Source organism: Rosa rugosa, chromosome 7 (genome assembly GCF_958449725.1).
Source record: "Rosa rugosa chromosome 7, drRosRugo1.1, whole genome shotgun sequence".
NCBI classification, from domain to species: Eukaryota; Viridiplantae; Streptophyta; class Magnoliopsida; order Rosales; family Rosaceae; genus Rosa; species Rosa rugosa.
The window spans coordinates 37,423,637-37,447,099 of NC_084826.1; the positions used below are offsets into that span (position 1 = coordinate 37,423,637).

Sequence of the window (23,463 nt, forward strand, 5' to 3'; positions counted from 1 at the left end):
ACAATTCCCCCTAATCCTAAAATCAAAATCCAATACACCCTTGACGACTGAAACCAAATTATCTCTCTACATTACAGACTACGGGTACCCAAAACTGATTATAGCACCATCACAACTCCCCGTCGAGAATACCCAACCCAAAATTTGAACTTTCAGGTGTGTCCTCAATAACTGGGGCTGAGATTGAAGAGTGGGTCCTGCGTACGGAAGAAAGAGGAGATGAAATCCCCCATTACAATAAGTTCATGGTTTCGAATTTGAAGGTTGTTTCTGGTTAGTTAGGGTTATGGGTTGGAAAATTTGATATTGGTTGAGAATTAGGGTTTCAAAGCTCTTGATTTGGGGGTTTCGAGCTAGGGTCTAAAATTTAGGGATTGAAGTTAGGGTTTCGAGGGTCCTGATACGGGGGTTTCGGAGCTTAGGGGTTTCACAGGTAAGGTTTGGGAGGTCATGAATTGGGGGTTTCGAGCTAGGATTTATAGTTTAGGGTTTTGAAGCTCCTGATATGGGGGTTTCGAGATTTAGGGTTTTATAATATATGGGTTTTAGCTAAGGATTGAAATCTAGTTTAATAGTGCAGTTGTGTGGTTGGGTTTAGGGTTTATTTATTTGAGTTTGTCATGTTGTGTTTATTGGGTTTAGGGTTTTGGATTAAAGTATGGAAAATATGCATGTGGTCTTATTTGGGTAACTGTAATAGGAGTTTTCTGTGTTTAATACTCTGCCTTTTTGAGTGAGAATTTTATTGTGATGTGCATGTGTTCAATTTTTTGGTCCTGTTTAGGGAAACAGTTGTTGTAATGCATGTGTATTCATGTTAATTCATTAGGTTATGCTATGAATGCTAACCTTGTTGTTTGACATGAAGCTCACCCCAACCTATTCACAGTGAAGATGTTTCATGGTGGAATCCTAGGGGACAATAAATATGTTGGAGGAAAGGTGTGCTACTACGACAATGTGGATAAGGACAAGATGTCGCTTATGGAGGTGGATTCTATGGTCAGAGGGGTAGACTCTGCTTATGTTGGGAGAAGGGTGAACTGCTGGTATAGGATAGGTAATGAAGATGATGCTATGACAGGGCTGGCTACAGACTTCGATGTCGTAACCACGTGCTGTTGTGTACCGGAAATACAGTTGGTAATCATCTATTTAGATCACTTAGATCTTCATGATGGTCACCAATCTGGTGAAGATGATGTAGAGATGTTTGAGCCAGAACCAACTGCATGGGGCTACAATCAAATTGGTTCTAGTGGCATTGTGATTGAAGAAGTTCCTGAGTCACCAAGGAAGAAGTCATCTGTAAAGATTGAAGAGTTACCTGATTCACCACCTAAAGCTCCAAAGGGAGATCCAAAGTTGGGAAGGAAGTACAAAATTTGTGCAAGAAGACCTAAAGCTAAGGCAGTGGGAGTTACCATAAGAGAGTTTGAGGAAGACGTACCAACTCAGGCAAGTAAGGCTCTAGTGACTGATCATCTAGGAAAAGGGAAAGAGAAGGTTTTAGCTGAGGATGAGATAAAGGGTTATGCTACTGAAACTGAAGAAGACTTGGTAGATATTGATATGCTTCAAGCTAAAAAATACCAGGAGGATTTGAATATGGAAAGGGAGTCTGAGGGTAGTGAAGATGATGTTTCAGAGGATTCAGACTATGAACCAACTAAAGGAGATGATGATTATGCTCAGTATGGTGAAGATGAAGAGTGGGTGGGTGATATGGAAGAAGAAGAAGATAATGAGATAGGCACCTCAAGAAAGGCAGAGAAGAAAAGGAAGGATCCTGTTACAAGGGGAACCAGCAGTGTGAATGATGAGGATGAAGGGAAGGCTTTTGAAGATAATGAGGCAATGTTTGGGGCAGTAGACTCTGATGAGGAAGCAATTGGACATGAAGCTAACTCAGATGATGAGGGACAAGGGGCTAGGTTTCCTGAGTTCAACCGAAAGACATACATGGAAAACCCTCAATTTTGTAAGGGGATGAAGTTTGCCACAACTAAGATCTTGAGAGTAGCTATTAGAGAAAGAGCAATACATAATGGATGGGAGGCCATGTTTGTGAAGAGTGATAGGCTCAGGGTGAGGGTTATATGCAAAGCTGATAACTGTCCCTTTGAGCTTTTTACCTCAAAGATGCAGCATGAAGACACTCTTCAGATCAACACCTACCATGCCACACACAATTGTGCAAGAATGATGGAAAATATTTGTGTGAAGTCCCCTTATCTGACTAAGAAGTTTAAGGACCAGATAAAGTTGAACCCAGACTGGTCAACAGATACAATGTGAACTTTGTTTAGTTAGCTTTCATTACATTTACCAATATGTCTTATGCATTGTTTTGCTTTGTGTCACAAAAACAGACTATGTCAGCATCAGTGAAGGCCAAAGTGTCTGCGCAGCAAGCTTATAGAACAAAGAAGGCTGCTTTGAGTCAGTCGGAGAGATCACATGCAAGAAATATGCAAGGATCATAGACCATGCTGCAGAGCTTAAGAGGGTTGATACCAACACTACAGTGGACATCAAGTGTTCCTTCAACAATCTTGGTAATGATCCTGTTTTCAAAAGGATGTATGTCAGTGATAGGACTAGATAGTTTTCACCTTAAGAGTCCATATGAGGGACAGCTTTTGTTTACAGTTGGCTTGGATGCCAACAACACTACTTGGGTAGTAGCTTATGTAATGGTTGAAATGGAAAGTAAGGATAGTTGGGTATGGTTTTTAGAGCTGTTGAGCAAAGACTTAAGCATTGGAAGTGAAGGAGCTGGCTGGACATTCATTTATGATAAGCAAAAGGGGCTTTTACCAGCATTTGAGGAGGTGATGCCATGTGCATATCATAGATTTTGTGTTAGGCATCTATAGACCAACTTTAACAAGAAATTTCTTGGGAAAGCACTGAAGGATCAATTATGGGACATTGCAAAGTCAACCACAATGGCCTACTTTACCAAGGAAATGGTCATCATGAACCAAATGGATCCAGGGGCTTGGGACTGGCCTAATGGTACGTAACCTCAAACTTTAACTCATTTTTATGTTTCTAACCCTAAACAATGTTATAATCACTCTATGGTTGTGTTTTGTAGATCCCTAAAGGCTTGCTAAGCACTAGTCCAGGTCACATTTCAACACATTTTTGAAATGTGACATTCTCTTGAACAATCTATGTGAGAGTTTCAATGCATTCATACTGCCTGCAAGATCAAAGCTAGTGATTTCTATGTTTGAGGACATGAGGGTAAAGCTGATGAAGAGGATTCACATGAGGAGAGATAAGATGACAAAGGTTCAAGATCCCATCTGCCCCAAACCAAGAAAAGAATAAAGTCAAAGCTGCAACAGATTGCATTCCATATGGTTCAGGTAACCAACAAGTTAAAGTGGAAAGCATAGGAGGAGCTAGATATGTAGTTGATCTTCAGAGGAGGACATGTGCTTGTAGAAGATGGGATTTGAATGGTATCCCTTGCAAACATGTTGTGTCTGCCATCCACTTCATGAGACAGAAACCTGAGGACTATGTTGAACCTTGTTACCATACAAAGACTTACATGGCAATCTACTCAAACACAATCAAGCCTGTAAATGGAATGGATCTGTGGGCTACAACTGATGCTGCTGTAATTCTTCCTCCCTAGTACAACAGACAACCTGGTAGGCCAAAGACCAAAAGAGTCAAGGATCAATTTGGGAAGGCTACTGAGGGTCCCAAGCTTGGAAGAGTTCAGAAGTCATTGAGGTGCAGCAATTATGGCAACTTGGGGCACAATGTGAAGTCCTGTCATAGGCACCTGCCACCTAAGGAGAAGGCACCTCATCTCAATCCAAGGTATGACAAGCTTAGCATTATTTATGCTTGTTGAACTTGTGGATATCTCACGATGTATTTTGATGTAGGCAAAGGGTACCAAAAAGCCTCCATTGTCGAAGAATGAGCTTAGGCAAAAAGTGAAGCTGAGGGCAGAAAAGCTTAAGGTAAAAAGTTCTGAATTTTTTGTGATAATTTGTTGGAATTTGTGTCTGAATTTTAGAATGTTGTTTTTGTGATTTGTCAGATTATATCAGTTCTGTGTTAATGTCTTACTGCAGAAAAAGAGTGATGAGAAGAAGGCAGCATCAAGAGCTACTTCAAAAGCAACCACAAAATCAACCACTACAAAAGTTGCTTCAACCACTTCACAAGTTGCTTCAAAGGGTAAAGCTTCTGCATCAACAAGGTCATCACAAAGAATTAGAGTTGGAGCAAAGGAGGGTGGAAAATAGATCTACTAGGAGATGGGAATAGAAAGCTAGGTTTTTATATATTGATGGATGTTGCATTATTTTGTGCAACCATGTGCTGGGTCACATGGTTGCTAGCTCTAATTTTTTGATTAAGAGGATTAGAGCTATTTTGAACTCCAATCTGTTTAACTAAGTGTATTTTCTCAAGACAATGTCACTAGAATGCAACCACTTGGCTGCTAATTATTAAGACAATGTCACTATTATGATATGGGATAAGAGTATGCAATGTTTATTTTAAGTGCTTTTACAATTATTTTTTGATATATGTGGTTTAGCCCATTAGGCATGACAATTTGATGTCCAGATTGGGTATAATTGTTAGCAAATCTTCTTCATTTTTGAATTTAGCGGAAAACTTGGGAATTGTCCATTTTAGCTCTCTTTGTAGGCCCTGCAGCTTAAAAATTCGCTTGCTGACTCGTGCCACGTCAGTAGTAAACGAAATATTTGGACGACGTTGCAAGTGTTGGACATGAGTGATGAAAATTGGGAGTTCAGGGGTATTCTTGATGAAATTGGAAGTTTCGGGACTTACATGAAGAATGGGTGAAAGTTCAGGTAGGTAAACAGTAATATTTTTTTTTAATTCTCAATTTAACTATTTTAATCTTGAAGATTGACCTTCATCTTCATTTGCGTTGACTCTTCTCCACTCTCCGTTGTCGCGTATCTTCTCTTCCTCCATCATTGTCGTCCTTACCACGCCATCGGCGACATAAGAACTATTTTTATTCTGGTCGCTCACAATCTTGATTTATTATGCTACTTCCTTAGCTCAGCAACATTATCACAAAGGAAATCGTTGTTCGTGATGTCACAACTAGAGGATTCTGATGCGGAAAATCACTTCTAGTCTAGGGGTTTTTCTTCCCGCTAGTGAAGTCAACTGGGGCGGATATCCCATGAGGCTAGGCCACGACTTGACAATCTCTATATCTGGTTGGATTAAGGGTTGTCGTGGCGGCGGAGATAGGTTGTATCAACGGCTATGAATTTGTTGTTCATGAATCGATGGTTTCTTCATCGATTTGGTGTCAAATGAAACTGGACGACAAAAAAATAAGTCCAATTGAATGACTAGAAATGTTGTTTAATGATTCCTGCATAGTGGTTTTGAATGCCACAAGCTGTTTGTTAAATTGCTTTAATGAATGCAATTGCACTTTTTACTCATTTGTGATTGTTAAATGCTTCAAATTCAATTTTTATTTATTCAATATATGTTATCATCTATAGTTTTCAATTGATGCTTCCTATCGAGAGGAAATAAGAGTGATTTCTTGGATTTGTTGTTGAGGTTTCAAATGATTTGATTTGTCACGGTGGTGACTTGTGTTTTTCTTAAAAAGAAAAAGATTTTGATGTTGGAATTAATCATTGTGTTGATTTGTTGTCCTGGTGTCGAGAAGGTGTTTTGTGGTTATTTAGGTTTACTCACATGAGCTTGCAAAAGCTTACCGGGTTTGTTGTTTCGACCCGGTGTACTATTTCATGGTGTAGGGGTTATTGTGTAGGTCAGAGTAACAGTCGTCGAAGCTGAGGTTTTGGTTACTGTCTTAGCTTGGATGTAGAAGTGTACTTTTGGGTTTAGCTTCCGCTGTGTAGTGAGTGTGTTTACTTATTGAGTTGTTGTTCAGTTTAATTTGTAAACTCTTTGTAATGTAATACGTGACTCTAAAGAACGAATCAGTATTGATATTTGTGAGTTCGGTTTGTTTTGTTGCTTAGTTTAAATTGAAAAATTTTATGGGTGTTCTTTCTTGTGCTTGTTAAGTTATTGCGTTTGGGATTCGAATTTCTTTATTCGAAATTCGGGGCGTGACAATGGGCTCCATGGCAATCAAAATTGATTTAGAAAAAGCTTATGACTTTCTTAATTGGGACTACTAAGATAAGTCTTATTAAAAGTTGCCTAGGTACTGTCTCTTTTTCCATTCTTCTTAATGGCTGCCCTCAGGGTTATTTTCAGCCTAATAGAGGGATTAGATAGGGAGATCCTCTTTCACCTTATTTATTTATCCTTGCTATGGAACCCTTCATTAGGAAACTCAATGACCTTACTACTAAGTCTAAAACACATGTTGGTATTTTGACTTCTACCCATGGTTTTAAGGTTTCTAAACTTATGTTTGCGGATGATTGTCTTGTTTTTGCAAAAGCTCCTCATTCAGCAGCAAAAAATATTTTGCATACTTTAAATCTTTTTCTGAAGCAACAGGTCAACAAATAAATTATCATAAGTCCACCATTTATTTTATTATTTTTTTTAAATACCATTTTACCCTCATCCCTTTGTTATTTAGAGAGAGAGAGAGAGAGAAAATGGAAGAGAGAGAAACCATATATGAGACTTCGCCGGAGCCGGCTGCCGGATTCCAGTCACGGTCGCCGGAATCTGGTCACCGATCGCCGGAATCCGGTCACCGACCGTTGCCAGCCGGAATTTTCTGAAAACATCTATTGCCCCAAATAGACGTCTATTGCCCCCCAATAGAGGGGCAATAGAGGTCCCCCTAATAGATGTCTATTGCCCTCCAATAGAGGGGAAATAAACTTCTATTGCCCCCCAATAGACGCCTATTCCCCTCAAATAGAACTTTCGGTAGCTGAAATGAGAACTAATATTCCTAAAATTAGACAAATAAAACTTTGATTAAAGAAAAAACGAAGAGATTATATCAATTTAAAAACATCTATTGCCTTTCAATAGACGTCTATTGGAGCCCAATAGACATTCAAAACTTTTTTTTTCTTTACTTCTGCCCCATTACTTAAAAAAAAAAAGAGAGAGAGAGAGAAATGGATGCCCTGTACAGGTTCGAAGCTTGTGGAATAGTGTAGGTTCCAGATTTCATCGGCGTTTAGTTTCTCTCTCTCTAGGAGCTTCACTCCGTCGTCTTCTCAATCTCTCTCTCTCTCTCTCTCTCACTTTCACTCTCACGCTCCAACATTTTCATGGCTTTGCCAAAGATTGAGATTGGCGGCGTGGAGTTTGGATCCGAAGAGGAAGAGCAGCGGCGGATTGAGGACGAAGCAGGCGGGGAGAGGATCGTGCGTGGAAGTTAGGCTCGATGGATTCTGAGTCGCGGGAAATGTAAAGTATGTGGTCTCCAGCATATCTCTGAAGTTTTACCACACTTTGAAATCTCACCCACCATAAATCGGGTCAGATCTTAGGTGCAGCAACTGTAGGTGAGGGATCCCTGTCGTTGTCATTGTCGGAGAGGCCGATTTCTATCGAAACAAGGCGACGTGGCGGCGGAGCCTAGAATCGGAGATCTTCTTCACGTGGCGTCGGAGCTTTGGAGCATGAGCAAGGCGATGTGGTCGGGAAGAACAGTGAGAGGAGACGGCTTGGTTCGAGCACCGGAGCCGGAGAAGAGAAAGAGAGAGATCGCCTGGGTCAATCACCGGAGCTGGAGGGGAGGGAGAGAGAGAGAGAGAGAGAGACGGCCTAAGTCAAACGCCGGAGCCGGAGGAGAAAGGGAGATGGCATGGGTCTGCAAGAATCGTGCTGGAGTGGCATTTGATGTAGTTGTTTAATTAGGCTGAGGGTAATTTTGTCATTTTCCTTAAAATTTGGTTGGTGAAAATAAAAATCTGTTGCTGGAGTAAGTGAGATAAATTTAGCCAATTTGGTGCATTTGGTCAAGATCCCAAATTTAAAAATACAACAAGTTCGAGGAAATGCCACATTCATAGCATATCGTTGTTATGCACCATCAAATGTATTAGTATCGTAGCCATGTAAACCATGGAATATCATGCAACTTAATAGCAAGAATTCGTCAAATTCACTTGCTCCAATGAAGGACAGGAAAGTCCCAAACTCAAACCATGGAAGCTGAAAGGCCATAAATAAGGATCAGAACTGGAACTGCATATGAGGTGCATATTCAAGTGATTCAAGATGAGCAGCCATGGCCTTGTTCATGGGTGGTGGACCACATCTTAGGATCTACAGATTCCAGAAGCAAAGTCAGCATTTGCTTAGCAAACACAATGCAATCTAGTTTCATAATCGAAGTGGCAAGACAGAAAGCTAACATGTTTATGAGACATGTCAACAAATCAATTAATTCACAAATAGTTAATTACCTGAATATCAGGGCCAGGGGCTGGCAAGTGAGTTTGAATAATTTCCTTCGAGACAAATCCAACACCACCATCCCATACTTCAGGAGGCTGAGAAGTAACTATTTGTTAGGAGAAAAAGAAAATAGTCGTTGTCATAGACTCACGACTCTCATGGCATATAACATGAGCTACAGTAGACTGCACCAAGAATGAGATGAGATGCCATTCAAATCAAAGAAACAGTTTCAGAGAGTCCTCACACTCCATGAAGGGAACTTATGATGCTATTTGTGTAGAATACCAATTATTATAACTCTCATCTTGGTATAAGTTGAACATATCACTAACATGTAAATGGATTATATTCTCCAATATATCTTATACTGGCTGACAGTTATATTTATGGGACGCCAAGACAATGTTGAAGACCATGTTCTAGCAAAATAACAGTAAAGAAAATATACTGTGGCATCAAATATCTAAATCACTGATAACTAACTAAAAGGTAATCTCAAATTTCCATAAATTTATCGAGCAATAAGTAAACAGTAAAATATAAATGGGAAAGAAAAGACAATAATTTGGAAATTATTACATGAGCAAGGCAACTAACCTGATTCAATACGTAGTAGATTTGGAAGCGATCAGGGTAAGTTCTAGCAAGGCCATCCAACTCATCCTGCAAATAGAGAGGGATTAAATTTGATTCAATACAGCAAGTACATATCCTCAAATACTGCAATTCAAAATTTTCATGTTCCATGTAATCTAGTCAGAAACAAACAGCATCTTACAACTTTTTTCTAAGAACCAGCAAGTAGATCCACAGGGCTACCCCAAAAGCAGATGAGTAGATAACACTCACCTTGCCGTGAAAATGAAAAACTTATATGAGCCACATGGGAGAAACTTCTAAACACAAGGGGTTGCCAATGACATCTCATTTAAAATTGAAAGGCAGAATCTTCTCATAATATTCCCAATATAACTCATGGATTAGAAGCACAAACTCATCCCTGGAGGAAAATTGCTGATCACAAGGTTTCAGGTTTAAATTAAATCAAACCTACAGTTATCTTTATTTTTCCTAAGGTATTCCTAAGATCCTTGGCTCCAAGATGAATAATCCAGATGAGTATAAAAATTTCACAAACTTTAATCATTTTATCAGAGGTCTACCAGATACCTAAATGTAAAATACAAGTTAGAATATCTACATCACACTGTAAGAACTGGTTCCACTTTCCTGTATTTGAATATTACAAAATCAGGCTTCTAAAGTTACTCCATTGGATTATATGTACTCCATCTGTTTATTATCAGTGGGATTAAACTCATTAAAGTATCCAGGGGTAATTTTACTTGATTTTACCGTCATTGACCTGCCACCTTATTTTTGATTAGCATAATATCTACAATGATTAACTGTCTACTGGCCTCATAACTATCCTTAATTACCACTTTATTTTATTCACTAGATTTATGCTTAATGAAAGTATCAACAAGCCATCAGAAACCAATCGAGCATTAAACCTGATGCTAGAATATTGTGCCTAAACCAGGAGGTTTGCATGATAGTCAAATGTAAGTAGGTCCACTAAAAAGTAACTTAACTTGGAAGCTGAAGCATAACCAGATAAACATAAGATACAAAGATCAGCGAAAGATGATACTTGATAGTTGATACAAAGAAGAGAGGGGATACCTTCAAGAGGATGTCCTCGTAGGTCACATTGGCATAGATCAGGTGAACCCTTGTTTTGTCTTTTGGATTTTCTAATATTGCCCTAGCAACCTAAAGCAGATGTCAAAAAGATGAAAAATATTTTCCGACAGTCAAAAAACCATGGAAATTAATGTACCCATTTCATATACATACCTGGAACATTGGAGTGATTCCAGAGCCTCCAGCAAGCATCCCAAAAGCTCTAACTTGGCCAGGTTCATACTTGAAACGGCCCTGGTAGCAGAAAAATTTCATAGATCAACTTGTGAAAAGGAACATAGTAGTGCATATAAAAGTATATGAATTATTTTAGCCAAGATATTAATAATGTATTCAGATAGGTGACCTAAGAATAGCAGGTCTTACTTGGTGCAACAGTTTAACAAGATCAATTCACAAGCATTGTGAGAAAAGTATTTAGTGTGCACAGGTATATGGTCAATATCAAGTTTCTACTGTATAATGTAACATATCAAAACCAACATTGACAAACTTCCACATTCCCAGCTGTAATACCAAGTTATTGTGGTATAAAAGAAAAATCAGTTCTTTACAGTAGCAATGGCATCACATGGGCAGGTTGAACAGCTTTTCTTCAAGGGTCCTTGACCAAAAGCACCAAAATGAGCAAAAATTATCCCATTTACCCCAGCAACAAATTTCTGTTCCCATCTACACAATTTAACATTAAATGACCATTTTTCCCTAAGCCTAATTAATAAACTACAGCATTGCCACACTAATTAATAAACAAACTACAGCATTGCCTCTCTCTCTTTCTCTCTCACACTCTCTCCCCTCCCCCCCCCCCCCTCCCCCCCCTCTCCCCTAAGCCTAATTAATAAACTACAGCATTGCCACACTAATTAATAAACAAACTACAGCATTGCCTCTCTCTCTCTCTCTCTCTCTCTCTCTCTCTCTCTCTCTCTCTCTCTCTCTCTCTCTCTCTCTCTCTCTCTCTCTCTCTCTCTCTCTCTCTCTCTCTCTCTCTCTCTCTCCCCCCCCCTCCCTCCCTCTCTCACACTCTCTCCCCTCCCCCCCCTCCCTCACGCCGAGACTCGTCGTCGTGCTCTCCGCGGCCAGGCTCGACGCCAAGCCGACGGTCCTCGTCGCCAAAAAGCTCGACGAGGCAGGCCTGGACCTTCTGAAGGAGTCGAACTCAGTCTCGATGCAGAACGTCGACGAGGCGATCGTCGGCGGCAAGGCCGGTAACAGATTTCTGCCTGGACCATCTGAAGGACCTTCTGCTACTCCTTCGCAATCCCCTCCACTGCTTCTGCTACAGGTCCCGAGCTGCAACCGTCGAAGTCGAAGACTCTGTTTGCAACCGTGAAGTCGTAGATGGGAGGAGAAGAAGATGTGGGTGCCCAAAGCATTTTCTAGGTGCCCAAATCAATTTTTATTTTTTTGGTAAAATACGGGCAGAAGGCCCAGAAAGAAAGGAAAAAACAAAAAAAAGGTTCTATTGGGGGGAAATAGATGTTTTGAATTGATGTAATGTCGTCGTTTTTTCCCTTAATCAAAGTTTTATTTGTCTAATTTTACAGAGAATAGTTCCCATTCCGGCGACCAAAAGTTCTATTGGGGGGGGCAATAGACGTCTATTGGGAGGCAATACAGGTTTATTCATGGGGCAATAAACCTCTCCGGCCCCATATGAGATTTACAACAACCTCTTTAGAGACTTCCGGCAAGGTTTCATAAACCTCTATTACCCTCAATAGACGTCTATTGGGGGGGGCAATAGAGGTTTATTGCCCCGAGCAATAGACATCTATTTGGGGGCAATAAACCTTTCTGGCAACCTATGAGATCTCCGGCGAGGTTTTCAAATAAGTATGGTGTGTGGCGGCCGGTGATAGGATTTCGGCAGCCAGTGACAGGATTCCAGCGACCGGTGACCGGATTCCGGCAAAAGTTGGACGGCCGGAATCCGGTGACCGGGCTCCGGCGAAGTCTCCTATGGTTTCTCTCTCTTCCATTTTCTCTCTCTCTAAGTAACAAAGGGGTGAGGGTAAAATAGTCTTATAAAAAAAATTAAAAAAAAACTTATTGGGGTATTAGGGAAGACTTCCTTAGAGTGTTTTGGGTAAGGAGGAATTAAAAAGACTTAATGGGGTAAGTGAGAAAAAAATCCCTAAAAATGGAGTAAATGGACAAAAACCCTTTCTTCAACTCTTAAATGATATTCCAAACTATGTGTAAACCAATATGTATGAACTTAATATTATCTTTAAGATATCTTGTTCAAGATGTAGTTGTATTAGATAAACTGAAGTAATAAGGTAGCATATCTTTTTCAAATAATCAAAGGTGATAGAACGGAACACAGTAACATATTTCACAAATCAATCCCAGCTTTGAGGAATTTAGGAACAGAATGGAGGCCTCTAGAAATACAACCACACATGCATAAATACCTGCCTAGCTAATATGTATACATACATATAAAGCATACATATGATATTTCCCAATTACTAGACAATGAAGCATGTACCTTGGGTCCCTTGACAGCAAGATGATCTCCAACACGCATCTCACGGAAATGGTGTGACATTCTTCCTTGAGGATACATCTAAGACAAACAAAAATCCAAAGTACAATGCTTTAAAAAACAACCATACGCATGATTTTGTGCTGCCAATAAAGTAAAAGTATAATGTGCATCTCTCTATAAACTCAAAACTAGATTAGATAAATACCTTTATCACTAGTTCAAAGTATCCAACATCAGAATCCAATGTGGTTGGGGTATATGGTTTGATAACCTCTTCACCTTGGCCATCCTTGCCCCTATTTGATAAAGTAGCTCATTTAAGATGCTACAATGAGACACACACACACACACACACACACACAAATATAAACAATTCTGTTTTATCTATTAGCACATCTGACCACCATTTAGTGAGTCAAGCTTCATTCATCAGATTATCAATAACTGAACACTCATCAAAGGTCTATGTCAATAAACCATACCTACAACTTATGTGTTGTCCAATCGGAAGACCTAAAATTGAAGTCGATGTCGGAAGTTCAAATTTGAACTTTGCCACATTGTGGCTCAGTTGTGTGCGCTTGACAAGTTTGAAGTCCTTGAAATTCTGGGGATCTAAGCAACCTATAAGCACATTTGCCGAGATAAGCAAGTTAACAGAAAAGCACATGCCACAATTTGACCCATTTTGTACATCTAAGAGATATAAAAGTACAAACCACAGAAAAGAAACTTTCATAGAAGCTGCAATTTTAATACTGAAAAAAGAATAAAGTAACAAATAGAATGAAAAACGAGTGAAGGCAAAGGGTTGAAAGTTTAGGTGCATGATTCCAAATTTTCCTAAACTGGACAGAAGACATTAGACAGAAACATATCTATGTTCTCCTATGCCACAAAGCAGGTTAAACACATATAACAATAAATATTTGTTAAAAAACTAACTTTAAAAAAAAAAAAAAACTAAGAATATGAACAAGTAGTAACAAATATAATACAAAAGCTAAAAACATATCAAAACAACCAAACTTGAAAGATAACAACCAACGGTTGGTTAATAACTCAACAAGATTTGAGATAGACTTACACCCCTTAAAGCTACTGAAACAGAAGCACAAAAAGGACTGCAAAGAAAAATTCCACTGGTTCTCCACCCCAAAAACAATCTATTTAAAACAAGCTTAGTGGATTAAATTGAACCTATAAAATGTAGAATGACCTGCAAATTACTTTAAGCTTTCCCGAATTCTGCATAATTCAACTATAAGTCCAATCCTCTAATTTAAAATTATATCTTTTAAAATAACCATATACGAGGTTTTCGAAAACTATCAAAGTGGTGAGCACATAGTTTCTTCAATAATTCATCACAGAACTGGTTTTGTACATTCTGATATGTAGGGCTGTTTCAATCAAAACAAAATTAGAAATCAAAAATCAAACCTTTTAAACATATTTATACTAGGTTGAAATTACTCTTGCTATTCAGTGTTTGGCTTAAGTATGAGGAAAGGGATAGCAAAAACAAAGAGAACGAGTTTTGTGTCCTCCATCATCTATATCTTGTTCCTTGCAATTCTCTGAGCGGAAGTAAATAATGGAGTACATGAAAGAGCTTGACCATGGCCAGTTGGACACTAAGCATATACTAAAAATTCAATGAACTTATCATATTGATCATGAATATCCCAGATCAAACATCACGCCATACATTTCCTGGCAAAAACAACAGAAGGAACATCGAAAACCCAATACTAGACATTTGATGAGCCAACTAACAAAGGAAAAAAAAAACAAACAAACCTTTGGGCTTCTTGGAGGAGAAGAGAAAAGCTGCAACCACAATGACAACAAAAGCTACAGATACACCCACAAGGATCTGAGGATCGAGTGACTCGATGAATTCCATAGGATTCATGGTTCTTTGTTTCTATCGATTCTTGATAGTAATGGGGGAAATGGGTCTCTTAGTTCTAATGTTTTATGTGGGTAATGGGGAGTAAAAGTAGTAGAGTGTTTACTGCTTTCAAATCAGGCTTGAAGACACAGAGGTGGTAGGTCAGTTGGTCATGGGTGTCTCTCTGTGACTTTTGAGTGGATCTGGTTGGTATACCAAAGCTGACTCGCAGACACCTACCAGAACCAAGAAAATGACGCAACAAATATTTAACCTGTTACCCTCCCCTTTCTTCTTTTTTTTCTTTTTTTTTGGGTCGAATCCGCTTACCCTTCCTAAAACAAGATTCTAAAACAGGGACGCGCACACAGAAATTGAATGGAAGAAAACAAAAAATACCCATTAATTTTATAACAGGAAAGACACCCAATTTCAACATTTTGTTTTTGGCCAAGTTTCAACATATTTTTCTTATTGCTCACCATTTTAACATTTTTACTTCTTTCTTATTTTCTATGTCCAAATAGTCTCTGAATTCTGAAGAGCTTAATTCAAGCTCCCAATTGTGAAAAAAAAAATTCTGGCAAAGAAAATCTGCACAGTATGTTCTTCAGATTGTACAAGTTTTCAAATTAGCAACATTGTCATCACTATGAGGAAGCGGCCCAAACGTGCTCTAGATGGAGGGTGAAGTCTTTCTCTCGGCCAAGGAGTACAGAGGAATGATCAGCATTTTTAATGATGTTAACTTGTGCCTCCGGAACTGTCATCTGAATGTTGTTGCTGCACTCTACAGGGATAACCTGGTCTCTATCTCCATGGATCACAAACACTTTAACCCCAGCTTTGCCTATAACTTCCAAGTAGCATTCCATTAGCTTTGCACCCCCACATATCACATTGTGCATGGTGTGCCAAGCTGAGTGATGGGTGTGCCTAGTCAAGTCCATTGTCATAAAATGAAGATCCCTGTAAACGAAACATAACTCTCTTATCTGTTTTCTTGCATTTGATTGATCAAATGAATGAAACGTCTTTTAATCAAATGAAAAAAGACATTTTTAACTGAGACAGTGGTTTTGTCCTGCTTTTCAAACAACAACAGTTTTCATAAATCTTTTCAAGAAAAGTACAAATTAAAGCACCAAAATTTCCTTCGAAAATGATATCCCACACACAAAAGTGAAGGTCGTATGCATATTATTATTCAGTTATTTGGGGAAGTTTTATATAAACACTGCTTTTCCTTGGAGGGAGGAGGTAAAATTTATCTAGTTTTGATACAAACTGTTCACTCTTTTCTTGTTGATCACATTATTACCTTCTCCAAGTGAATAACTTTACAATCCTCTCCCATGCCCTGTGGTTGCGGCATAAAACGAAACAGACACATCGACCCAGATGCTCATACCATGACATAAATGATGATCCAAACAAGGTAAGTGGCCACAGTTTCCTTTCAGCAAGCTTGTGAAGCACTCTTAAACTATCTCCATCTTTAGAAGGGAAGTAAGGCTACAAATAATAATCACATTCATAAAGATTAAATTTCTAAAGATGAAACAACAGGAAGAAAGAAGAGGAAGACTCAAATATATTGTAAGCTTAGGTGAACTTACAGGTGCTACAAGAGTGATTGATTTTACTAATTGCGAGTGCTTAGCAGCTAAAGCGATTGCAATCAGACAACCCATGGAGTGTGCAACCAAATGGAAAGAAGTCAACTGGAAGGGGCAGATGACAGATTTCTCAATCATTTCTATGTGATCCTTCAAAGTATACAAACAGTCCCTTGGCTTTGGGCTTAAACCAAATCCCAATAGGTCTATGGCAAACAACCTATATTGCCGACTCACAGGTTCCGAAATGTTAGGAAACACTGTTTCTGCCCAAAATGAGGAAGAAGAAAGAAACCCGTGAAGGAATATCACATTCTCGGCTGCTTGTACTCTGCAATCCTCAGTGATGGCTATGAATCATAAGATAGCAACAACATTAGTGAGGTTAGACAGAGAGAACAAATTTTCTTCAACATCAGGGACATTAAGCTTTCTATTACACTATATAGGCTCCTCGGCTTCTGGAATAACCTCGACCTCACCATTATTATGGGGTCTTATTTCTTGGATCTTGAATCTTATGGTCAGATATTGCGAACATTCAGTAAAACGTTACATTGTGTCCCAATGACTTTCTCATACAAGTCAGCGAGTAACAATCAATAAGGGAAACTAGAGTAACAAATTATATATACACTTTGTGGAGATCGAAGCACATTTCCATGAATTGAAGAATATCAAAGATGGGCCGGGGCATAAATGAAGTTGGAGCAACTAGTTGAAATAAGGCACAAGTGAAGAGATAATACCTGGTGATGAAGGCTGCATAATAACAAGATGTAAGTTGTGATGAGTATCATTCAGCCATGAAACACAAGAGTGACATCCACAGTCAGACCACCTGGCAACTCCGCCAGCACTTGTGTTCTGGCAGCTTTTTGCAAATCCAACCAGACCCATTTCCCTGAAAACGTTTTTCCTCCGGTATAAAGTCTCTGAAAGCTGGTGATCTTCTTCATCACCAACCACATTCCTGACCAGCTCTATTTCCTTGCGTCCACAGTAACAAGAGCCCGGCCGCCCTTCAAACAAGTGATCAAAATATCTGAAGAGGACACACAAAATGGCATCAAGAAAGTCAAATATAAGGAACACAATGAAGCCCAAGGCAGAATTGAGAGCTGTTGCCGGCTTTTTCAGCCACTGAGGAAACATGGTAACAACTTAAGGCAAGAGTGAGTAGAGATAGGGATCTTTGAATAAGAAGTCGGGGGATACCTCGCTCTCAACAGAGCCTTGGGTTACAAATTTAAGATAGGGTACATCTAAAGCCACGTTGTTTATCAGCAAAAATGCAAAATGGAGTTTCGCAATCAGTATTTTGACCTCATAAGTTGACTTTAAATATTCCAAAAAAAATTGAAAAAGAACAAAATAAAACTGATAATTGATTGTCACAGCTCAGTCCGCATAGCAATGGGAAGGAGAAGAAAGCACGGGTTTTGCTAAAGCGTGACTTTAATTTAGGGCCGGTCCTGACTTTTTAGAGGCCTGAGGCGAATATTTAAACAAATTTTTTTCTAAAATAAACTAAATCCAAAAACACTAACAGAAATGGGAAAGAAAAAAAAACATCTAGATTGTATTCTTAAATAGTTAAATTAGCAATGAAAAAAGAAAAAGAAAAAGAAAGCTGTTTAATACTAGAAGAAATCAGAAAAAAAAATTATATATAAAAAGAAACTTTTTGGCCTCGAATCGGGGTGGTTAGAGGGCCACTCAACAGATTTTCCTCTATGCTAAACAATATCCCTCTCTAACTATTGCAAAGAATTTATATAATTATTTAGATTATATATATATATATATATAATTTTGTCAGTGGCCCGTCGGAGACTGGTGGCCTGAGACGGCCGCCTCAGGTGGCAGCCCTCAGGGCCGGCCCTGCTTTAATTTTGCTAATTGTTGCTAAGGCATGACATTAGCTTCGCTGGTTTCAACTAGGTTGAAGGTTGCTCTAGAGAGACTTGGATAAACTGTATGATTAGTTGATTGAAAGGTTGTGTTCTTTTCTTTCTCTTGAAACCTGGTATATATACTTAGGGTTTCGGTAGTTCCTTACTGTAGAAGGATTATTGAATGATAGATCCATAATTTGTCTCTGCTACTTGAATCGCATAAGGGCTCGTTTTCCTTATGGATCCTGGAATGGGTGAAACTGTAACCCTAAAAAAACTATGATGAACATTTTCTGGGTATCGGGGATTGATAGCAAGGTTGCTATCCCGACCTAAACTGATAACTGAATTTCGCAATGGAGACAATAATTTGTTTACCCAGTAAAACCCTCAAATTTGAGGGAAAAATACTGCGGGGCTCATATCTTGAGAGCCCAAATAAAAGCAATCCACTAATAGTGAAGAAAGAGTTTCTTTACAAACATACAATAGCACTAACCACGGCTATAATCAATAGACTATCTAGATGATGTGTTAGACTTAAACCCCTTATGTCTTCTTCACACGAAAGCTTCTTGATCTTCAATCTTCTTGCATCACGGACTTCTCCACTGATCTCGAGAGAACTATGCAAGTGTATGAATGATGAAACACTTAACAAGGAACAAGTTGTTTCTAATGAAGCATGTAAGAACACTAGCTAAGCAAGATACACAATAATCTCACGCAAGAGCTCTACAAACCACGACCTCTTTTTCAGAACTAATATGGAGGAAAAGATCATATTCAATCAATGTTTCTAACCTAATTGACTCCTATTAGGAAAAAAAAACCTTTTAAGAAAAGATTGTCAATTAGATTAAAACGATCATAAATCAATTAGGACTGATACACTTAAATAGTACAAATTAACCAGCTGGAAAATATCTTTGCAAAATAATATTTAAATCACAGAAAGGTACTTTCTAAAAAAGGACGACCTAAAACCTAGGACAAACTCATGGATTGCAACATGTGTTGCAATCCCAGTGCATATGCAGACACATGAAATGAATTTACCTGAGACGTCTCTGAGATCAGTATTAAGGCCATTTTTCAGTTTCTGCAGGATGAAATGAGATGATATACTTCACTTCCGTTGTATGAGAATGCCAACAATCAACACGTACAAGATCTTATACTTACAATCTCCCCCTTTGGCATTCCAATACAAAACAATCATATTCTACTCAAACTCCCCCTCAGCAAGTACATGAGAATCATCAAATTTCATCAACCATAAACCTTTCTTGAAACACTTATCAACACACCTTGTAAAAAGCAAGTCAAAGATAAGGCATAGAATGTCAAGTCAATTTCAAGATCAATTATCAAAAGATTTTAAACATTCAAATTCAGCGCACAAATTCTCCCCCTTATTATCTAGGAATGACAAAGGCAAATATGTAGCAGAAGTTATGTAGAAGGAGGATCACTAGTAGATGTTGCTCAATAGACACCAGCCCAAGAAGAATCAATCAAAGGAATATAGTCCAAGTATCAATACTCGCATTAAGTGGGATCATGTTGTGAAGGATGCAAGAATGAGATGCAAACACACAATGAGAGAGTTTGTATCCTTGTACAATTGACAGAGACAAAAACATAGCTTTTTAGACAAGAGTGTTAGCACCAACCTTCAAACATGAATGCAATAAGATAAGGTCACATGAGTGAAGAGTTTTTTACAACAACAAAGTAAGCAAGAAGATGATCGAGTATTCTGTACATTTGTTGCGTAAGTGAACATAGCTCAAGGTGGGGTGTGTAATAATCTCAAAATCAATTAAAATAGACCACACATAAAAAATGAAAGAAAATAATCATAATAAATTCAAATCTCCCCTTATGACACCGTGTGGGCACAATATTTTTTTTCTTTTTGCCTTTCACACATGCATTATGAAATTTTTCACAAGAAAACTAAGACTCATGTAACAAGTTTTATGCCAGCAACTCCCAAGTCAGTTGACTTTAGGGTACTAGATGTAACAATGACATCCCAGAGGACACATCAACTCGAGTCAATAATTTCACAATCCACAACCAAGGCTTGTTTACTTTGGGAATAGCCTAGCCTTGCTCCAAAAATCTGTACCTTTTTAACAAGGAGCAACAACAATATTTACCCACTCCGTATGTGTGAACTAAGATCAAATCAACCAAAAAGATACCACCACAAAGGAGTATATGTGTGCATGTGAGAATACAAAGTGATGAAGAATACGTTGTTCATGCTCAAGATTACAGAGTGATGCAATAACCAATTGTTAGACTATAATTTACATATATATGCATTCCCCTAAATATTGAATTTAACTTGTTTTTGAGTCTATTTTGGCTTTCAATAAATCATTTTCTTATTTATCTAGGAATATTGCAAGAGTGAAGGAAACATCCATTTTGGGCTTTGAAGTGGAGAATTGGAGCTAAGAAGAATGGCGATTAAATGTGGAGCAAAAAATAAAATTCTGAATTCTGACAAAACTCCACAAGTGGCGGCTAACCACCACTCATGGTGGTGCCATGTATTTTTCCAGCCATATTCATGGAGGAGTAAGGAGGAGGAGTAACATTGTGTTTATTCCATTACATCCATTCACCATCATTCTATTATAACCAAATTTCAAACCTTTTTGGTTCCACATCAACTCCATCATTTTTCCCTCTTTCACACAGTGTCCCTACTCCTTAAGTACCCCAAAAAGTTCATTTTGAACACACAAAAATCTGCTATGTAATAGTAGGTTTAATCACCATGCTTTAACCATCATTACCTACTCTAACATACACCATCACTCCCATACTCTATTCCCTTATTTTTAGGATATATTACCACTCTCATACTCCACCTCTATGCTTATTACAAGGCTATGACTGCTTTCTTTGACTTCTAATCACCATTTAACACATCTCTCTCCATCTATTTAAGCATATTTTCTCACAATGAAGAGGACATCACTCATACCATCCTATTTCATCTTCTTTCTCTCTATTTCCACCACAAAACCTCCATCTCCACTTTCCAAAATCCAAACCCATACTATCCATACTACTCTATCTCCTCCATCACCACCACCATTTCTTATCCTCTACCTCCATTAACACCACCACTACTACATCATTTCTCCACTCTCTTTTCTATCATCATTTTCTCCATCTACTCCACCTATTCACACAACACATAATACAAGCTTCACAATCTTTTATCATCAAATCTTCAAGAGCAAGAAGGAGAGGGAATCACCACCACCATCACCACAAATACGTGAGCTTGGGGACCATCCAACACACCATTAAGCCAACTCTATCTCTTTTACTGTAGATTATATTTGGTGTTTAATTTGATTATGAAGTTAGTTTATGTAATTATGAGTGAGTAGTACTTTGTTGGGGCTAGGGCTTTCAACCCTAGCCAATCTAGTATGGATTAATGTTATAATATTATGTGATGCAATTTTCTTTAATATGCCTACATGCTAGTTCAAGAGTTGAATGCATATGCTAAGACTTTACCACTTTGAGTATGTGTGTTTGCTATGTCATGATATAATATTTAGAGCTTGATAACCTATGAATGTTAAAGCATGAAAGCACACTAGGTGTGCATGTAGGAGTTGTGAATTACAATCGCTTAGAGATAAGATTGGTTGGTTTGCATGATTTCTTCATCTTCAAACGTTATGCACTTAGGGTAATGCACTAAATATGTAACCAGATTTAAATGCATGACTTAAGTAGTTATGTACTACACCTGAGAGGGGTTGCTTGATATCACAAAAGGAGCATGTCCCTTGTCATACCTGTGAGGGATGCAAGGAGAGAAATTAGTTAATTAATTTAGCATCATTCATATTGAAATGCATCAATACTTGCAAGGCAGGTTAGTGGTAGACAAATCTAAATGCTAACTTTCATTCATTTGATCACTAGTTTAGTTTAGAGTAACTTAGTTTATATTTGAGCACCTAGTTGTTTTCAATTCAAAACTATCTTCAAAAACCAAAATCAAATCACTACTCCATGTTGCACATACTTATCATGAGCCTAGATTTCCTTGTGAATTTAGGTTTGTGATTGTACATTTACATATTCTAGCTCTCTTTAGGTTCACACCCTAGCTAGTGAAAGGAATCCAATCCTTGTGGGTTCGACAACCTTTCTTAAATCCTCATACTATTACTTATACCCCTTATACTTGAGGGTGGCTATTTGGCTAACACCAATTCAAAACATGTTATTCGACTCATCATAATCAGATTTAAGGAAAGTATTAGAACACTTGTCAATCTAAGTTCAATTTGATATGTCAGACACGTTGGGATACAAACCGCACATGCAATCCTGATTTTCCAGAAAGCAAAAACAAAAATGCAGAAATATAAAAAAAAATGCACCTATACTACTATGAGATCATACAGTATGAATGCATGCAGAATGGATCAAGTGAAGTGAGAGTATCAATACTTAGAGCATACACCAATGGCGTTTCTAAGTGATTCAAATCAAGCTGTGTCTAAGGGCTTAGTAAACGAATTAGCCAATTGGTGTTCAGTAGGAACAAAAGCAAGCTCAAGCATATTATCAAGATTCCATATGAGCAGAAAAACAATTATTAGAACCCTATCCAGATTTGCTTTTGCTTCAAATTCTACTCTTTGGGGATTGAAATACACTCTGCAATCTTGTTTATCAACTTCAAATGCTCTTTCAGCTCAGCTTGCAAAGAGGCTGTAGAGCTGAGTTCTTTCTGTTTCTTGAGTTTTTGAGATTTCTTACCGAGCAGATTACATCTAGGACGAATGCATGTATGCCAACTTTCCACAATAATGACAAGTAGGAGAGAAGGTTTTGGGTTGATGAACATACCTGGGCTAAAGCACAAAGATGTGCATGTCAATACTAACCTAAGTTTTCCTTTGATGAGGTAGAGGTACTGAATCAGATTTTTGCTTTTGAGGAAGAGTTGGAACAGGTACTTCTCTGCCCTTGGAGGCTGATGAGCTTGAATCAACATCCGCGCCCATACTTTTCACAAAATCTAAATGGCTAACTTTTACACCTTCTGTTTTTGCATCTTCATATCCTAACTCTTTCTTGTTATTGTGTGGTTTTCCAATTTCAATCATTTTGGAAACCAAAGTGTTAAGAATCAAAACTCGAATGAAACAAGCTCAAACAAACTGTGAGAATGACATCCTTTATTGAATAACAACTTTGGTTAATATATAGCCTTACAAGAAACAACACAATACAAATGTGCAGCCCTGCAAAACATCAATTTTGTCTGTGTAAGCAATGCGTTCACCGTCCCATTTTTTCTTGCATGATTCAAGATTTAGCTCAACCATTTCCTTTGCTTTTATGATGTGCTCAATCCCGTTCTCCGAGATTTCTTTTGAG

At 38.3% G+C, this 23,463-nt stretch overlaps 2 protein-coding genes across 2 annotated transcripts; both read right to left on the reverse strand.

Annotated features, from left to right (window-relative positions):
- Positions 1–7,920: 7,920 nt before the first annotated feature.
- Positions 7,921–14,756, reverse strand: LOC133721212 (NADH--cytochrome b5 reductase 1). Its single transcript, XM_062147761.1, has 9 exons — positions 14,411–14,756; positions 13,090–13,231; positions 12,813–12,903; positions 12,608–12,685; positions 10,261–10,341; positions 10,087–10,176; positions 8,995–9,060; positions 8,403–8,489; positions 7,921–8,262 (listed from the first exon to the last, which is right to left on the reverse strand). The coding sequence occupies exons 1-9, from the start codon at positions 14,523–14,525 to the stop codon at positions 8,170–8,172; spliced, it is 843 nt and encodes a 280-aa protein (XP_062003745.1). The 5' UTR covers positions 14,526–14,756; the 3' UTR covers positions 7,921–8,169.
- Positions 14,757–14,921: 165 nt separating this feature from the next.
- Positions 14,922–17,363, reverse strand: LOC133721211 (probable lysophospholipase BODYGUARD 4). Its single transcript, XM_062147760.1, has 4 exons — positions 16,873–17,363; positions 16,124–16,473; positions 15,826–16,019; positions 14,922–15,473 (listed from the first exon to the last, which is right to left on the reverse strand). Exons 1-4 carry the CDS (start codon positions 17,276–17,278, stop codon positions 15,155–15,157), a joined length of 1,269 nt encoding a protein of 422 aa, XP_062003744.1. The 5' UTR covers positions 17,279–17,363; the 3' UTR covers positions 14,922–15,154.
- Between the last annotated feature and the right edge of the window lie 6,100 nt (positions 17,364–23,463).

What these genes read in the sequence shown, in the direction of transcription:
- LOC133721212 (XM_062147761.1), bottom strand. Translation starts at nt 14,525, where the DNA reads ATGAATCCTATGGAATTCATCGAGTCACTCGATCCTCAGATCCTTGTG. An exon ending in GGACAACACATAAGTTGTAG is followed by an intron (nt 12,904 to 13,089) that starts GTATGGTTTATT and finishes TTTATCAAATAG; the next exon opens with GGGCAAGGATGGCCAAGGTG. An exon ending in CCCCTGGCCCTGATATTCAG is followed by an intron (nt 8,263 to 8,402) that starts GTAATTAACTAT and finishes TGGAATCTGTAG; the next exon opens with ATCCTAAGATGTGGTCCACC.
- LOC133721211 (XM_062147760.1), bottom strand. Translation starts at nt 17,278, where the DNA reads ATGTTTCCTCAGTGGCTGAAAAAGCCGGCAACAGCTCTCAATTCTGCC. An exon ending in CAATCACTCTTGTAGCACCT is followed by an intron (nt 16,020 to 16,123) that starts GTAAGTTCACCT and finishes TATTATTTGTAG; the next exon opens with CCTTACTTCCCTTCTAAAGA. An exon ending in AAGTTATTCACTTGGAGAAG is followed by an intron (nt 15,474 to 15,825) that starts GTAATAATGTGA and finishes TTTCGTTTACAG; the next exon opens with GGATCTTCATTTTATGACAA.